Source organism: Trachurus trachurus (genome assembly GCF_905171665.1).
Source record: "Trachurus trachurus genome assembly, chromosome: 10".
Taxonomy (NCBI): Eukaryota; Metazoa; Chordata; class Actinopteri; order Carangiformes; family Carangidae; genus Trachurus; species Trachurus trachurus.
The window spans coordinates 15066103-15085249 of record NC_139894.1 but is presented as its reverse complement, the minus strand read 5'-3'; the positions used below and the strand labels follow the sequence as shown (position 1 = coordinate 15085249).

The 19147-nt window shown below is 39.9% G+C and overlaps 2 protein-coding genes across 2 annotated transcripts; one reads left to right on the top strand and one right to left on the bottom strand.

Moving 5' to 3' along the window:
* Positions 1-2695: 2695 nt before the first annotated feature.
* adgrg4a (adhesion G protein-coupled receptor G4a) lies at positions 2696-12346 on the bottom strand (the record flags this gene model as incomplete). The annotated part of the gene is made up of 15 exons (XM_083981211.1): positions 2696-2847; positions 2981-3082; positions 3369-3649; positions 3896-4001; positions 4804-5072; positions 5313-5434; positions 5808-5911; positions 6150-6195; positions 7465-7630; positions 7722-7938; positions 8090-8196; positions 9065-9194; positions 10989-11137; positions 11371-11425; positions 12094-12346. The coding sequence occupies 15 exons, from the start codon at positions 12344-12346 to the stop codon at positions 2696-2698; spliced, it is 2259 nt and encodes a 752-aa protein (XP_083837337.1).
* A 2337-nt stretch (positions 12347-14683) lies between these two features.
* LOC310992983 (uncharacterized protein) lies at positions 14684-18084 on the top strand (the record flags this gene model as incomplete). The annotated part of the gene is made up of 10 exons (XM_083981210.1): positions 14684-14746; positions 15657-15755; positions 15870-16048; positions 16121-16236; positions 16356-16406; positions 16499-16609; positions 16718-16865; positions 16941-17085; positions 17634-17673; positions 17801-18084. The coding sequence occupies 10 exons, from the start codon at positions 14684-14686 to the stop codon at positions 18082-18084; spliced, it is 1236 nt and encodes a 411-aa protein (XP_083837336.1).
* Positions 18085-19147: the final 1063 nt, after the last annotated feature.

Here is a 19147-nt window from a genome sequence, read left to right as displayed (position 1 = left end):
GCAGACTTACCATTCTCAAATCCTACGGCATCATCCACAGACCCTCTAAACCCCTGAGGCATTGTCCAACTGGAGAGCAGTTCGGGCTTGGAGCTGGACGCTATGCTGGGTCCCATCTCACCCCTGTCGCTATGCAGCAGGTTAAGCAGGGATGTGGCATATTCCTGTCCAGTCATGCTCAACCCCTCCTGGGGTATGGCGTATGCAAGGGTTGGTAGAGCTGGGCCCTCTGCTGCTCTGGCACTGAAGGAGTGCCATGAGCCAGGAGTGTTGTTGTCTACAGGGCTGAAGTTCAAGAGACGTCCTGGTAGAGGAGGGGGCTGTGGCTCTGTATAGGAGTCCACAACGACACCCTGACAGGGGCCATTGTTTTCTGCAGCAGAAAAACAAAGAAGCCGAGCAGTGAGGCTGACTGAGACTGAATGTCTTGTTTGTTGTCAGGTAGGTCACACAGTGTTGAACTCATATGCTTACCCAGTTTGATAGATTTTTGGAGTTTCTTTGCCTTTGCTACTGGAGCCTTGGCTTTGCAGGTTTTACCAAGAGCTCTGGTGAAGTGAGCATCCACCATGTTCTCGGCATCCCCATGGAAATAAGTCAAGATGACGCACCGAGAATGTTCCTCCACCTTCACAGCTCTCGGACTTTCTGTTCTATCCTCCATGGGTCAGCTGAGCCCGAAAACAGACAAAACAAGTCTCAAAACAATCTAGAGTTACGAGTTAGTTTTCTCCTAGTTTGGTTATCTCTCAGTCTCTTAGATAAACCTTATGACTCAGAAATTGTGCTTTTTAGTAAGATCTAAAACTAACAGTGCACAAGAATCTACTCAGTGGAAAACATCTGGTTACACATTTAAACATCCTAAAATAACAATCATACATATGAGGACATTTGAATGAGTTGCTGAAATACATTTAGAATGTTTATTTGGCAGAGTGTTACATTGAATCTATAGAGGAAAGGACATGTAGTTACACAAAAAGATCATGTTAAACCTAAAAGAACTTCTAACCTGACTTGTGAACAAAGAAACAAATTGCTGCACCATTATTGTTTCGGGTATGCAGTCATATTTTAAGTAAGTTTCTTCCCTTACCTGACCTGATGATTGACCAGGGATGAACAGTGAGTAAGTCTTTGCATTGAATGGTTAATCAAATCATAGCTGAGCAGCATCCAACGTTGTTACAGGTTTAACATCAAAGTAATCGATTAGATTTGAAGAACCGTCATCAGTTGCCTTTCCTTTCTTCCTCTACCGCGCAGACAAAACATTTCACTCACAGAACAACCAAAGTTACTTGATGTATGTGATGGGGAGGGTGTGTGATGGACAGAGAGAGTTATGAGCAGAATGCCATCCAACAAGTTCCTCAGAACCTGAATGACACCCTATTAAAGCATTCCTCTTTCAAAAGTTTACCAGCAGCTCTAAAGTGACTTGTTAGTGTATGAGGCCAATTCATTTCATGCAAACTTAAAAAAAAACAAAAAACTCATGGAAATACAGGCTCAAAGTAAACCCTCATAGCATGACATAACACATAGGATAGATAACATACCAGGTTTTCACCGTTTACATTTAGGTTGGAGCACTTGAAAGATGCACAAAGGGCCAATGATGTCTTCTTAGCTTCCTGTGATAACCTTTTTCTTTTTCTTTTTATATAAAAAACTTATTGTAATGTGTAATTTGGGGGGGGGGGGGGGGGGGGGGGGGGGGCAAAATAACATTTTACTGATTAGTTTACTAGTGAACTGTAAGATCATAGGCTCTTTTCAGGTGAGAAACAGTGTGACAATTAAACACAACACTGCTCTCAAAATTTATGATGGCTGAATTCCATTTAGCTGCTTCAGTTTCTGTTTGTTTTTCGAGATTATGGGTAGTATTAGGAAGTGATTTCGAAGTAAATAACCAACTCTTGTTTCATAAGAAAATGAACCTCTGAATCCTGTCTTACAATTTACAAAAATACCTCAGGTTTCACCATCTTTTCATGATGTACATACCATGAATGAAATAAATCAAAAATGAAATGAAATTTAGTTTCTCTTCCATTGCGCTTAAATGGAAAGCTCTTATAACTTCTACTGTATATCCATTTAGCAATTACTTTAATATATCCATACATATAATTTCAATTATTGTCCCAACAGCCATGCAGTCATACAACAGAAATCATCCATAACAAAGACTGAGTGGTTAACTCTTGCATCATTTGCAGAGTGCTGAATTATTGATTTTGTTTTATTTACTCTACAGTACATGCTGTGCATGTTGTATCACCACTGTCCCACACAGCAGATGGAGACGATACGGAGGACAACAGATAATGTTGCTGGTAAGTTATTGTGAATTGTAAAAATATGTCTTAATGTACAACAAGCTGGCCCCATGTATAATTTTGTTGTAATGATTGAGATAATAATAAAATTAGAAAAAACAAACAAAAACTACATGCAACAAATGGCAAATGCAGTTAGTGAGCTTTACTTAAGTGAGTTTGTTTAATCATCTGTAAAAGACATGTAGTCCATCATGTTGATAGAAATGAAAAGGTTATAATTGCAGATGTTAACATGCTCTATATATTCTTCGCTGCAAGTTGGGGTCCTTAAACGTAATCTTCTTCGGGCCCCAGATGTGCAGGGTCGCTGTTTAGAGGCAGAGCTGTACAACAGAGCCCACTCATGCCCCCTGCTGGTGGTGCTTCGGTGTTGATCCTGCAGAGGAGTCAGAGACCTTCCGGGTGGTGGAGGTATCACCAGAAGCCAGTGAGTCAGAGTTAACAAGATTTTTCTTTTTGCCACGGCCGCCCACGGTTACTGAGCGACTCCAGTCTGAACACAGGGGGTAAAATAGAGAAAACAATGGATTAAACTGTACACTGTTGAGAGTACTTCTCTCCACAGCCTGGCCATTATGCTGTCATACTGTATGCCCATAAGTGCTGCCTTGCTTTATAACAGGTACCTGAGTAATCACTGAGTCTGAAACGTCCACAGCACAAGTGGATTCTCCACTGTTTCCTCACATTTTCCTTCATCAAACAGTGGAATAAAAAGACAAACAAACCTAGAACACAAAAGCAGAGATAGTCGTCTGTCTTTAGTCATTTAATCACTTCTTTTATAAGAATAGCAATGTTTCTGTAATTGCTTTTTGTTTTCTTATGTCTCCTAATAGTCCCTATGTCATGGTTTCATTACAACATATTACAGTAAAATCTTCAGTCGAACAATCTATCTAAAAATGTTTCCAAGACAACATAAATACTATATGCATGAATACAAATAGGTCTAATATTTTACACTCCTTTCTAACGACTACCAATTTAAAACCAACTACAGCTCATATTTACCCTGAAGAGTGTTGAAGATGGTGAACAGGTACATCATGGCCACTTTACCTGGCCCAAAGGAAAACAACCCCATTGACCACGTCAGGCCCAACAGGACAGTGAGACTGACCACTGCCCTGAAGTCCTGCCGAGAGCTGCGACTGTTTGCTGAGGGCTTATTGGCCCCCATGTGTCGGATCTGAATCAGAACCACGATGAACACAGAGATGTTGCACAACAGGATCAGAAGAACAAATGCCACCACCGTCACGTAGAAGAAGACGTCATTCTGCAGCCAACAGCTGGAGGGAGGAAGACAGTCATGCAATTTACACTGGGATTTATGATGAATGCCATCACCTAGATTTCTTCCTATTATATTATATATCTTTGGATATGTTTTTGAAGAAGAATTCAAGAAATTTTCCCAATATCCCAGGTAGACATGTAGAAGTTCTAATCTCGCATCTTTTCTTAACTACACAAGTTAGACATGATGACGATTACAAAACAGAAATGTCCTACTACAGCCTAGTGCTTGTTCTTACAATTGGTCAGTGGATTGAAGTGGGACTGCAGCGTCCTCTGTCACCATGTTACCATAGGCATCTTTATCTATAGCCAGCACCAGACTGATTATGACCAGAGGAGTACCTGTGAAAACAAAAAAAAAATTACAATTCTTTCTTTAAAAGCTTTCTAAAATGCATAATATACATATATTTCTCTGTAAGTGTTCTCTTCAGTCTGTTGCAGTTTTTGTCATTGAACACATTTAGAAGATGTCACCAACATTTTGACTTTGACTTCGTTTTCACAGCTTTTTGATTTTCTTTGTACACTTACGGGCTGGGACTGTTTAGCTCTGTCTGTACAATATGTGATTCCTGATTTTAAGGTCATGGATTTTCAGCATTTTCATCCCCACTTCATGGATAATGAGACAATGTCCCACATTTTGATTACGTTGACTACGTTTGTTTGCTTTAAATAGAAAAAAATAGCTCTAGTTGTCAAGACTTTTTATATAATCTCACTCTAACTCTTCGTCCGTGTTTCATAGATTTCGCAATTGCCTCCAAAACAACCCACTTCAGAATCAGTTTCATTCATACCGCAATAAATATCTTGAATTTTGTACGCTGAGGAGCAAGCATGGCCCTACATGAATTGTAATTGTATGTTTGTCTATATGTTATATGTTTGGAACCTGTACCAATGAGCTGTACTGGAAGCAAATTCCACCAGCCTGGCTGTGTGGTCATTAAAAGGGAATCAATCAATCAATCAATCAATGTTTTGTGACTTAATTTAGTTTGAGTATTAGCCATGGTTATATGCAGACTAATGTAGTCATAAAAGATTAGGCTACTGGGGGTTTTTGTGGGCCCCACTGGGCTGTGGGCCCCTAGGATTGTCATCACCTTTCTCCCCTATGCAACACCCCTGCTCTTACCCCATCCTATAGCGCAGAACTTGAGGATGTAGGAAGGAACATAAGTGTTGAAGACTTTGACCAGGGCGAAGTACATGTGAACCGCCTCCAGGCCCATCCAGGTGAAGGAAGCCAGCATGAAGTAGTGCAGCGTTGCAGCAGTGGCGATGCACAGACCGTGGATGGAGAAGGACGAGAGCCAGGCGTCAAGAAGGAAGATCATGTTCAACCCCAGCAGGGAAGCAGACAGGTTGATGAGGATCTTAGATGGGTAATCTCGTCGCAGCTTCCTGAAGTGCACGCAAGATAAAGATTGAGAGACTCAGTGACAGATACATGAAAAATGTATATGTGAGTGTCATGATGATTTTAGACAGACATATTCTTTATTGTCCCCATTCAGTTAATTTGTCATGGACATTAAAAAATACAGAGCACAAGAGTACCACAAGAAATACACACCCTGTGTTGGATTTATATTTCTGACTCAGTATGATAAGTCACTAAATTAATGTTTATATGTGACTTACTCAAAAGCAAGGTAGGTGAGTAGAGTGATGCCCAGAAAGATGGAGGATACACCACAACCAACGTATGTCATCACAGTCAGAATCTGACTGTCACGCTTATTTATTGGGGTTCTTGACACATCCTGAAATACAATATAACAGAAGGAGAAAGGTTTCAAAACCTGCATTCAATTCAAGTGTTTGTTAGTTTTTAACATTTCCATTATTAGCACCACCTGGTGGTAATATCAAAAAAGACGTGTTGGGAAGCAGAAGTACAAGCAATGAAAAATGTAATGATCGTTAAAAAAAAAGGAAGAAAAGAATATGTTCATTCAGTTTTCACATTTATGTTTTTAAATCCCACATCGCCCCTTTAACATTAACAGCTAGCATCAATGGCAGAAAAAAAAAAAACAGTCACCACCAGCTGACTAGACTGTGCATGTTATGTTGGTGCCTGAGGAGGTTGTTTGCTCTCTGGTTGAATTTATAAAAAGCTGACCAATGACTCACCAGGAGCACAGCGAAATGTGTGAGGTGATTACAGAGACAGCTGGTCTGATGAGAAGAAAGACTCTGGGTTTCACACCCTGCACTGTTCCACCCACCATGCCCACCTGACACACAAACAAACACACACACACACACACACACACACACACACACACACACACACACACACACACACACACACACACACACACACACACACACACACACACACACACACACACACACACACACACCAATAAAAACATACACAATGTTTGATTACAAAGTTAAAGATCTGCACTGATTCATGTCACTGGTTCCTACAATACTCAGATACTACTGTTAACATAATGTTCTACTCACCGTTCTTTTGGAAATCCCAAAACACACATTGTACCTTGTGTTCTGGCTGTAAAAGAAAAAAACGTGAGTGACATATTCAAAACCTTTTTTCTTGCTAATGAATTGAAAAGCAACAGAGTAATCTGGCACCTGTTTGGCTGTTAAATGACTGAGGGTCACCACCACTCGATCCGTCAGGTGGCTGACATGACTTTTATTGATACTGGCGGATACTATATAGGAGTTTAATGTCCAGTTGCTCTCTGTTGCATTGGTTATATCCATGTCCTGGTAAACATCAAACATCAGATTTGTCATAATCAGCGTATTTATCATTTGATCTGTACAGTTATAGTTGTAACAGAAAATACAATATGCTTATTCACTTCATGCTGAAAGAAAGGTGAAAAGACCAATACCACTCATGTGTCTGCAGTTACGTACAGTAATAAGAAATTTAAAGTATGATGCATGATTGAAAACAAGAAAATAACAAGGGAGGAGTTAAACCAGATACCTGAAATAGGTCGTCTGTCCCATAGAACTGAAACTGAACACGAGATGTGTTTCTTGTGAAATAGTTGTTGAGCACAGAGGGCAGAGAGATGGTTGCGTTTGTGTCTGGGAGTGGTTTATTCACAAAGCTCGGGTTTACAAAAGTCTGTAAAACAAAACAAAAAAACAGTTCTGATGATGATACGTATATTGGGATACTAACCCTACATACATAGGATTTACTGTTTAGAAGTATAGCATGTGTCATTCATTCCAACTGCAATCACAACCCTCAACAGTAGAGGAGTTTCAGTGCCCCGATAATGATTTGCTGCTGGTCCTTTTCTTTAAAGTATCAATGTGTTGAGCCCTGTCAAAGATAAATTTCTGTTACCCTTTGGTTTCAGACAAATAAAGTTTCTATTCTATTCTATTCTATTCTATTCTATTCTATTCTATTCTATTCTATTCTATTCTATTCTTCTTGTCCTATGTTAATCTAAATCTGGGAGCGTAAAATGCTTTTTGTTGACTAACAGGCTTTCCAGTTTTGTCATTTGCTTCCTCATTGAAGCTTAATGTACCATGAATGCTTGAAGCGACGCCTGTTCATTAACATAGTTTCCTGCCCTTCTCTATCTTTCAAGGACTTCGGTGCAACACAAGTCGTCCCTAAACAGTCAAGTGGAACAAGATTCTGAGTTAAAACATCAAAAAGGACATTTCTCTGTAAGTACGGACAATAGACATCACCAAATCTCAGTTCACATGTACAGCTGAAGTGATTAGTAACATTTGCTGCCCTCATTAATAGCATGTTATCACATTCATAACATCTTACATTTGGAATCAGGAGAGATGAAGTGTAGGACACACCAAAGGTGAGGCCTCTGAATCCATCTGCATCTGCGTTGATCATGGAGAGTGCCAGTGAGGGAGCTCTTATTGCTACAGATTCACCTCTGAAATCCATATTGTCCCCCATTGTATCTGTCAGACGAAGGACACTGTTGCCAGGGAGAAAAGTCAGATGGATTAACAGGACAATAAGAGGAGAAAAGAAGAGTTTAAGGCAATCCCTCTTCCCTCTAAACATACGTGTTGGCGACTGGTGTGACGTCAGTTTTGGAAAGCAGGATTTCACCGATCATAGTGACGATGTTGGACCCGACAGCGGGATTGATAAGGCTGATATTGACGACTTCACCGAGCTTCTCTACCACTGAATTCAGTTCAGAGGAAGTGAGCTCTTCGTTGTCGCCTAACTGGACACCCACCAGGTCCTGAAGTATGTCCACAACCTCAGCTGCGTTGCCTAGAAATCAATAACATCTGTAAAGCTTTTTGTTGTGTGTTCCAGATTGATTTATATAAAAGTTTAATTTAGGTACAAGAATATTAAATGAGAAAAGCACTTTATTAAGTTATTATAAGCGCTGGTAAATAATCAATGACAATGCTCTTACCAGTAGTGACGGTGATATTGTCAATGTTTGATATGGTCACCACTTGCTTGCAGTTTCTCATATCAGGCTCAGCCCAGCTGGTCGTGTCAGTTTCAATGTTTAATTTACTGAAAAGAGAAGAGAGTTAGAGGGAACAAACAAAAGAGGCAGGCAATAGATACTGACTCCCATTAAATGGATTAAATTTAATAACCTTTATTAAGTACACTGCTCGAACTTGCGTCCTTGGCTTATGAGATCATTGCCAGTTTTAAACATGGGTGGTATAAAATGTAAAAAAGAAAAGAAAACACCTGTCAACTGTGGATGATTGTCTTAATAAGCATCCTCCCTGGATTACACAATGAGACCATAAAACTTATTGCCCATATTACTCATTCATTGCCCCTTGAGTGATATTCATATCAAATGCTGTTAGGAAGATTGAAGCCATTTGTTACACTAATAATTCCCTTATAGGAAATTGATTTTTTTTTTTTGCCTGAGCTACAGGCTGGCAGGGATCCATGAGCATTACGTGCGTCTGGTCAGGGCTTGTGTGCACAGTGGGAGGACGGGATGGAACAGGACATTGTAAGAGAGGAAATTTTCTCATCTTGGAGAGCTGTCTCTATGGAAACAGATTGTTCTGACAGAGATGAACAAGATCACAAGTAAATAGAGCAATACACAAAAAATATCCCTACTTTCCCCCTCTATTTCATCACCAGGATGAACATCAAGCCAGATGACTCATTCAGACCAGTGTCAAGGCCATGGGCATTACTACACTGTCTTAATTATGAATCAAGGAATGTAATTATCATATGAAAGATGTTATGGAAAACTCTATTAATATGCACGAGGCATGATAAGCAATGCTAACAAAGAAGATTTCTGACATGTGTTTAAGTCATAATTTTAGATGTGGCAATTAAATATCCATTAAATCTGGTCTAATGCTAAATGCACAGAGTAAAAAAAAAAACATCTTACCAAAGCCTCGATGCTTGCTCGAATTTGGGCTTTATGCATCTCATTTTTTGATTGACTTGTGGAAATGTCTCAACCCAAGTAAATTGGCCATAAATTGTTGAAAGGGTTTCTTCTATACAATTTCCAGGCACTGAAAAAGAAAAAAAAACTTGTTACATCTTACTCTTAAACTTAAATTTTTCCTTTTCTTTGTGTTAGAAATGAATCGTACTTACGTATGTGCTTGATCGCCACATCTGTCGCTTGAATAGTAATGGAGCCATTTTCATACTTTGATGTCAGTGCAGCTTCAATCAAAGTCGTCATTTCTGCAACACTCTTGATGGTGTACTCCTGAATATGAAAGCTACAGTAATATCTGTCGATGACACACACACACACACACACAAGCACACAGTTAGGGGAAACAACAAGACTGGTTTGAAATGAAATGCAAATGTGGTTGTATGCAGTATTACATAACCCTCAGTACGACAACCTTTTAGTATAATTATTTTCTTTTTCACCTACTGTTGTTGATGGTCAGGGGAAGTCTAAGAGAAAAGAAACAACGGACATGATAAACTGTAAATATTAACTGTTGCAGTAGGAGACATTATTCCTGTGTAAACCTAAAATGTGCTACTAATCTGAAGGATATACAATACTCACTGTTCGTCCATTGTTTTGCTCCACGTTCCTACAAAGCATCACAGATGAATATAAATGAACCAGATAATTACTGTAATATGGCAAATATAGAAAAAAGCTGGATGCAAGGTCAGCAACAAGAAATTACAGTAATTCAATGCAACCTACCTGCCTACGTTTTCCTTTATGATGAGATTCAGTACAAGCGTGTCATTCACCTCTAGTGCTTCTCTCACCTTATGCCAGAGCATGACAAGTCAGCGTCCACACATTTTTAGTACAAAATTATTCAAGTGCAGTAGTATGAGACTCTTACCCATTTCTCAATAGCACTCTCTGGGTTTGTAGGGCTGCCGGTCATACTTAAGGTTGCGTTAACTCTAAAGAATATATCTGGTCCATCTGCAGGGTTGAAAAAACAGAGCAACAATCTTTTTTGTTACAATGATGACATACTCAGAAGATAATCTCAGGTGTTTTGTGAACTCACAGGAGGTCTCATTGAGATCTAAAGGCTCTCCTGTCGTTGACATGTTAGTGGGGTGAGTTGGTGCAGTTTGAGTCGGAGCAGCTCCTGTGAATGAAATAACACACTTTACAAGAAAATCTTTGCTGACTTGACTAAATAAATTATTTATTATTATAAGTAAATTTTGTAAATTATTGCAAAAATAAAATTATGCTATTATCATGGCGGATGAAACAGTTCACATTGAGATGTTTTATTCTTTTGTGCATGTTCACCTGATGTAACAACACCAGTGCTGACAGTAGTTGCTGGTACTTCTGTTACACCAGTGAACATCTCTGAAAGAAACAGATTAAATCATTAATTCAAGAACATTAAAAGACTTAAAAAATAGCATAAATCAAATTACTTATAATTATTCAGATTTTCTCATAATGGATAGTCACAGATTTTTGTCGTGTATTTTTAGAAACAGAAACGCTCTCTCTGGCTGTATTGTACTTAGTGTTTACATTAGTGCATCAATGCAAAAATTAAATTGAATCACTTTAATGGATTTGTTAATGAACAGGTCTCAACGTTTTTCAGTCAAACCCAGAGTCCACTTTGTGTCCGTAAAGCTGAATCAATATTAAGCAATTATGTGCTTAAATAAACTTCAGAGGGCACGATGTCATGCGCTGTGAACATACAATAATCAGGGTCATAAAAATTATGTTTGGTTAATCTGTGACAGATCCGGTAATACCCTGATCACGACAGAGGATGTGTTTCACATGTGTGTGTGAGAAACGGACTGACATGTGCTGTACAGATTATACATACCCACAGGAAGTATGCTGACGCTTTTGGGGTCAACTGTCAGGTTGAGGAAGTTGTAGGAGAAGGTCAGATTCAGCATTGCAGTAATATTTGCCTGAACTGCTTCAACGTTTGCAGCAGGATTCACGTTCACATGGACTTCACAGTTGAAACTAGTGGTAAATCACAAAACACAGGTTCAATGTACATGTAAACACTACACTTGTGGGTTTACGTAAGCTTTAAGCTTTAAATATCTTACCACTTGTCACATGAGGAGTTTGATGATCTTTTTGATCCCTGAAAAAACATAGGATTATGATGATTGCACTTTACCTTAAACCATTGGAAAAATGCTGTGTCTTTACATGGACAATCAAACTGAGGACTCTTAACAGTGCTGTACCTGACTTTGTTGCACACGTAGACCAGCAGAATTATTAACCACATTGCAGGTACGGCTATATGGGAACACAGATAACATGAATTACCGGTACAAGGAGTGTTGACTGAGATTGCAGTTGTATTTTGAAATGTTATATTTCTATATTGCATTGTAACTTCTACCCATGCAAACAATCTTAGTACTTCCTCTACCACTGCCAACTAAAAGTTGTGTTACCTTGGGGATGACACAGAGATGTCGTGGATATAAATGTTGTGAGGGAATACACTCTCCAGCTGATAAGACACGACAACAGTGGTTGATTCATTTGAAGGGCAAATCTATTAAAAGGTAGTAGTTACCAACGTTTAATGACATACTCAGTTAATTTTTCATACCCAGTTTCTTGTGAGTCCCTCCAGTGAGACTGAACAATTTCCAGGCTCCATAGAGTCAACTATGAATGTCCACATCTTGATTTTGTAGTGTGACCACGCTAAAAAACAAAAGAAACAGAAAATATGCAATATTTCTAGAGAAATAATATATTCCCACAACGTTATTTTTTTCTTTTCAAAGAAAAAGCCTATCAACAGGTTTTTGAAGCAGTTTCCTTCGCCTTTTCTTTGACCTAGAGGGTAGTTACTGAATGGCAAAGTAAGTGTGTTATCTGGGAACACATTCAACTCTCACCTCCAGTTGATGGACTTGCTATGTGGATATATGAGGAAACTCTGTATTTACCACAATGTAGGCTGTTGTCAGGGTTTAGAGGGCAGGTGCCTATCCACTGCTGCCGGTCCCAGCTCACCACATCTCCGTCGGCGCAGCTGTGGCCGCTCAGCTCCTCACCACTCCACTCTCTGGACCACATCCTGAACAGACCAATCTCACCAAAGAAGCTTTTCCCAGTTTCTGCCTGCACTTCACCACTTGCGTCTACATAGTGAGAAACACCCAGGGTGAGTGTGCCTCCTGGGGCCAGTTCGTGGGGCATGTTGGGATTCAAAGCAGTCTCCTGCAGAAGGGATCCATTGATGTAGGTCCTCAGCCTCCGAGCTTGGCCCGACCAGGTGAAACAGACTGAAGACCACTGATTAGATTTTAGTTCCCTCTTTAGATGCTGTGGCTGTCCAAACAGCGACACAGTCAGTTGTGTGCGCGTGCCCCCGAGTCCCAACTCTATGTTTCTACCTCCCGGTGCTTTGTAGGCAAATCCTGTCCACTCTGTTAGAACATTGTGACGAAGGAGTATGCATACACTGAGCTCCTTAAGAGCTGGTATCACAGCATCTGGATTTAGCCGCCACAAGCATCGACGACCAGTGAAATGCACTTTCTTACCCCACAGGCTGGTATCAGAAGCAGCTGAAATGACACACAAGAAGACGTTTTCACTCCAAAAAAGAGCCTGACAGCTGTATTGTATGCTATCTAACACTTGTCATTCTCATTTTCTTTCTGTTCAGTTCAAATTGTAAGTGGTTGAAAAGTCACATAAACAGTTAAAAGTAAAAACAATCAAATCAAATCTTACTCGAACCAAGAAGACACACTGATAGCTGTATACAGAGGGTCAGAGGAGAAAGCCTGTTCATGGCGGCAACTCAGACGCAGGGTTTTCACTGTCAGTCAAGTAGTATAATCTGCGGAAAGGTGACAATAATTGAAACAATGTTTTTCACATGGGTTCACGATGAAGAAATTATACAATATATGGGTTACATCTGTGTGCCTAAGTAAATAACTAAGACTTACCATGCTCCCTTCTCTTTGTAATGGTCAAATCCAAAAGCTGTTTTATGAAAAATGAGAAACTGGCCGAGATGTGATTGTGCAGGGTGGTGTCATTTTTATGTCTGTATAGGAAGACCTCCACGCCCTCTCCCTTTAGGTGTGTGGGTTACTCATTAATCACTGGCAATAAACATAACTAACAAGCATGACAATATTAAAAACCACCACGCTGTGAAACCTCGGCAAAAGTGGATCTCAAAATTCTCCTACTGACACATTTCAGTTCTCTGTGCTCAGTTTGCATACATCTGGTATCAGAGTTGGGGATTTTAGAGAGTTTTAATGCAAAAGCAGTGTCCTAACAAGGCTTAAAGTTTAATGACTGACTGGAGGGTGTTGAGAAATAGTCTGCCGTGACGCACAACCTCGTTGGTGTAGAGATGTTGATGACACAGATGTAGTACATAACAAGCATTATATTTAGGGTTGTTACATAAGCTTCCCTTATTTTGAATCCCGTCTACCGGAAGATGGATATTTCTAATAAATTATTCTAATGAACACTGATGACGTACAGCAGCTAAGAGCAGAAGATGGCATGCTTGCAGTCTACATGGACTGTGATTGCTTACTGCAAATTCTTGGAGGCTGAAACTAACTATAGATGGGTGTGTATGAGCAAGTGTGTGTAGCTATATGTGTATGTCTACTTCATATGTCATGTTGACGTTGTTGTAATTTGTCTGCAAACAGTCAGAGGTACACTGTAAAAAAAATTCCGTAGAATTTACGGTAAAATACTGGCAGCTGTGGTTGCCAGAATTTTACCGTAGAAAATACGGTCACAATGTATGAGACATTACGGTATGCTGTTTTGGCAACTGTAAATTTCACAGTAGAAAACTGTTATTTGTTTACGGTAATTTTCTGTAAAAATAACGGTTGTAGAAGAAAACTGTTTACGGTAATTTTCTGTAAAATACCTATTCTTGTACTTCTTCTGCTTCTCTGCTGATGTGTACCCAAACAAATCTAATTGGTTTTCAGTGTGATGTATGATGGACATGTTGTCTGTCTTGTTGTCAGCTCTGTAGCTGAAAGTAGGCAAGTCCATACCTGTAATTTCCTGTCAGGGTGGTAAAATGACAGTTTTTTGTCAGTGTCATAGCTCTATGCTACCACCAAGTGGTCAAAGAGTATACAGCAACTGTGTAATTAACTCAGATTCACAACATACTGTAAGTATCACCTTCAGCTTGTCTCTTCTAAATGGAGCCAGCAGAGGATAAAACAATACTGGTAATAGTATTATAGATTTTACCCCAGGCTGCACACACACAATGTCACTTTGTTGGAAATAAGGCCTTGGTCAACAAGGGCCTCATTCATGAATTGTAATTCCCATCCCTCCTCCTCCTCCTTCTCTCCCTGTCTGAGCAGCTGAGAAGCCAGACAAGTGGGTTCCCCGGAGGGAATGTGAGAAGACCAGGTGCGACGTGAGATGCCCAGGTGGGAAACCAGAACGTCATCTTCAGTGTCCCATTGGTGGAAATTCTGGTAGGGGACCTCTCTTGCGTCACATGTGATGTACTGTAGAATGAAGGGGATTCCCGAAGATCTCTCCCAGGAGCTGAAAGAGAGGGAAACCACACTGCCACAGGTGGGAGTTGCAAATTTCAGGTTTGTCTATGAGAATTGCATGGCTAATATGGGCCAGCTGTAAATTGGCATGTAGATTTTTATTGCTCTGCGAGACTTTGGCCTCTATTGTTTTGGTGACAGCTATCTATATGTACTGTATGGCTATCTATGGGTCTAAAGTTAGACCGATTTAATACAGATTAAGCGTTGTTAAAAATTCAAATTGTCTTCAATTTCCCTGCAAGGAAACAACTGTGGAAGTGGGCAGTTCATAGAGGAGGACAATGGACAGTTTACCAGTGGGGATTTGTTTCTATGCCGCCCTGTTGATGGTAAGTCTGATCTGCTATAAGAGACTTTATTATTTTTACATTATGAATATTTTCAGGGGTGTGAAGTATTTTCACTGCATTTAAGTATACTTGACTTGAATGTTTGCATTTCTGCCACATTATACTTCAGAGGGAAATATTGCACTTTGTACAACCAATGTTTACTTTGCTTCATATATCTGAAATTAGTGCATTACAGATTCTGATTTTACATTCAAACATCAACATGTAATACGTTTATGAAATAAGTCTGCCATTGCTATGAGAATATTCAAATCTTTTTTCAATGCATATGAATTTGTATGAATCTGTGGTTTTATTTTTGATATATTATAATCCCAGTACTGCAACCTGCATCCTGTTATTTCATACACTACAGAAACCCAGCTGACATTCTCAAACAAACTGATTTAAACTTAATTAATGCAGTTTGACCTTTTTATGAGAGAGGATTTTCTGTAACTCAGTGACAAATAAAAAAAAATATTATCCAATGGTATTTGCTAATTATGGGTCTTAAGTACGATTTTTCTAATGATTTAATAGGGATTTTTCTTCCTACCCTAACCCTGCATGTATTTCCTTCTGTGTATTCAGGTGCGATCTGAGCAAAGCTGTGATCCAACGGAGTTCTTACATCCTAATGGCACCTGTGTTGCATGCACTGTGTGTGGGCCTGGAGAGCAGCTCTCACAGGTAACACATAAGACATGTTACACTGACGTTGGAAACACCAATTTCCCCTCTCACTCTCCTTTCTTTGCTTGTCTTGCCACTCGGCTCTAAGTCAGTTTTGTCCATCATTCTCAGGACTGTGGCTTTGGAGATGGTAGTGGAGGAATCTGCACTTTGTGTGAGGAAGGAAAGTTCAACTCTGATACAGGTGTGGCTCCCTGCATCAGATGCACCCAGTGCAATTTGCTGAACCGCCTGGAGAAGACGGCATGCTCAACGACCAGTGATACCCAATGTGGGCAGTGCATCCCAAGGTGAGCTACAGCCCAAACAGCCACCTGATCATCTATCATTTTGTTTTTATGTAAATGGTAATGTGTGTGCAGGTATTATGAACTCAGGAGCATGACTGGGGAAGTGGAGCTGCCCTGTGTGCCATGTTACCGCCACGACACAATCCATAAAGAGTGTATGCTATTCTCAGCTCGTGGCTTTAAAGCAGGTAGGATTCAAAGACAAAACTATGGATAAATGACAGTACAAAGGTGTTAATAAGGTTGTATAATTAGTTTCATTGAGTGGCAGTTTTCCAGATATGTTATAAGTATCATTCTCCGACAGAGAGAGCCGTCACTGTGCCCAGCGGAAATTTAAAAGAACTCAAAGAGAAGAGTGAGTAATTGTATGGATTTTCATCGACCTTTAAAAAAAATCATTTCTTATGTTCAATTTCACTTGAAAGTTTACTTTTTTGTTTAATCAAGGACTAAAAGAGAAAACTTTTTCAATGGTCCTGATTGGTTCTGCAGCAGCTTTCTCAATCTTCCTCCTTGCTCTGCTGCTCTGGGCTTCACTATTGACTGCTGAGAGATACAGTGAGTTTGACACACAGTGTTTCATATCCCTGCAGCTTCCTCCCTCAGTCTGTCTTTTGTTTGTTTGGCTAAATGTGAATCACCGAGTACGCTTGTTGCAATACTCAGAGCAGATTTCAGAGTACTGTCATGGACCTGAGGGACTGCTGTCTGCAGCAGGTCTTCAGCTGCACACACCTTCTTCCAGCCAGTCAGAGACAACGGCAGAACAGCCGACCCCTTCACAGACAGCTGCTGCGGCTGAAGATTCCTCGAGGTGCTTTTCAAATCAGCACACTGACTAACTACTCATTCAAGTTACTTCTATCTCAATAATTGCATCTCTTCCCAGAGGCCTAAACCCATTGAACCATGAGAATGAGGTCCATCCCACTTCTATTGTGATTAATGTCACCACCAACATCAAGCCCTCCAGTCAGAAGACGGAGAACGTCACACAGGAGGAGCAGCACAGAAGCTGCCACACCACAGAGGAGGTAGTATATCTTAAAGTGCTGGCTTGTTTCAGTGTAATTTCTGCTAAATAGCCATTACTGTAGTTTCAAACTGTCAGTGTGGTCTTTTTAGTTTTCTGATTATCTACCACTGAGAATTAAGCTGTATTATCAATATAATGGAAATGCCCTAAATTTCATTGTGGTAACCAAAGAAAAATAACCACATAAAAAGCACAGCACAGTAACAATGTGACAATGTGGCAGTAAATCCACAGGCCTCACTGTCAATACTTTTCCTGAAAAGAGAAACAAAGACAATACCAACTAAACTCAACACCAATGGATTCACTAGAAATAACAGAACAGGCAGGAATATTTAACATAATCCATTGCGTGAAAATGTTACACGATCTAACACGTATAATGTCACATTATGTCACACCATAAAATGTACGACAAGAAAAGATTTGAAATTTTTGACATTGATAATAAATATATTTGTAAAAAATAATTGATAAATTCATTATCTAGAAGTGGTAGTAGTATTTCTTACTGTCTTGTCTTGTTTTTTTATGTGTCATTATGAGATGGAGCAAAAACTGCAGACGATATGGGAGATGGCTCAGGGTAAGTTCATACAGTATACGGGGGTAAGATAATTTTGTTCTGTGAGCCTCCAAGCAGGTTCATGCCTGTATGAATGAGTTTGGGACTCATTGCTCAACTTCCTGTTGCTCCCACTGACTCTGTCCAGGTCAGAGTATTGAGATGCTGGACTACGACTCGGTCCAGGACTTGTCGCTGCTGCTGGATTCTGCTGACAAGAGGAACATGTTGCTGAGACTGGGGCGGTCTCTGGGTGTCCCGCCTCAGGTCCTCGCCCATCTTCAAGGCTTTCAGGACCTCTTTCAATACCTGCGCACCTCCACCTACACACTGCTGCCCCAGCTTGCCCAGGCTGCCGCGCTCTTGCCTGATCCAGAGGTTGTTGCCAGGATACACAGAGCTGCGGTGAACAAGTGGCCACTTAGACCCTAAGGATGTGTTACCATGACTCCAAGTGTTATCCTGTAATATTGACCCACTCTGCATGATAAAGCTGTTTCTAACCAAATATGGCTGAATTGAATTGATTGAGAGTGAAATGTGATGTTACCGTGAGTTGAAATAAGGGGCAGGAAGGTAATACCCGAAGGACTGATCTTGTCCAACACTTTTTTGTCAATTTGTTCACTTTACGAGTTCTATCTGGATAGGTCAATATGTTTAATAGATGAAAACATTAAATTGTACAGTTACAATAATACATTACTTGTGCTTATAATCTTAAATAACACAATATCCAGGTCATTGCAACTGAACCCAGCATGCGGTGTTACTTCCTGTTTACCGTGTAGAACAGATGAGAGGCCCTCTGGCTAAAGCATGTGAGACAGACCAGGACAGAGGATGCAGTGTTCATGGCAAGAAAAAGAACATCTAGCTCTGAGAAAATGTTATTCTCTCTCTGGAAGAAGTTTGCCAACTGACCATTTTCCTTGATCTCCAGCTCTGCACTTTCTTCAGCGCATTAAATCTGGTAAGGTTTCAAGCTCTTTTTAAACTTTTATTTAAAGCAAATGGTGATCAAATAATTTCAGTGAAGGTTACAGTTTGATTTTATATCTATTTCCCTTCAACTCTGAAAATTCTCTGAATCTCAAATGTTTTATCATTAAACTATTGCGTTTGTTAAACTGAACATAACTGTTTTATGAAAGTATTGTTTCTGTTTTCTTAACTGGCTCTCAGGTTGAAGAGATGCTGCTGTTTTTTCAGCATCTCTGTTGGATTAACTTTTTAGTCATTACTGTAACAAGCAATAACTACTGCCTAAACGCTAAGGGGCGCACTTGGCTGTCATGGCAAATGTGTCTATTTGTGAAGTACCCCCCTGAGATCGTGTATTAAACAGATGAATCACTACCCAGTATTTTTTTTTTTAGGTCATTTGGAGCTATGGAAAGTAACTAACGATTTTAATCAAGTTCTGTAGCTACTGTAGTAAAGCTTATACATCAGATAGAATATTTTACTTTCTACTTACATTTATTTTTAATAT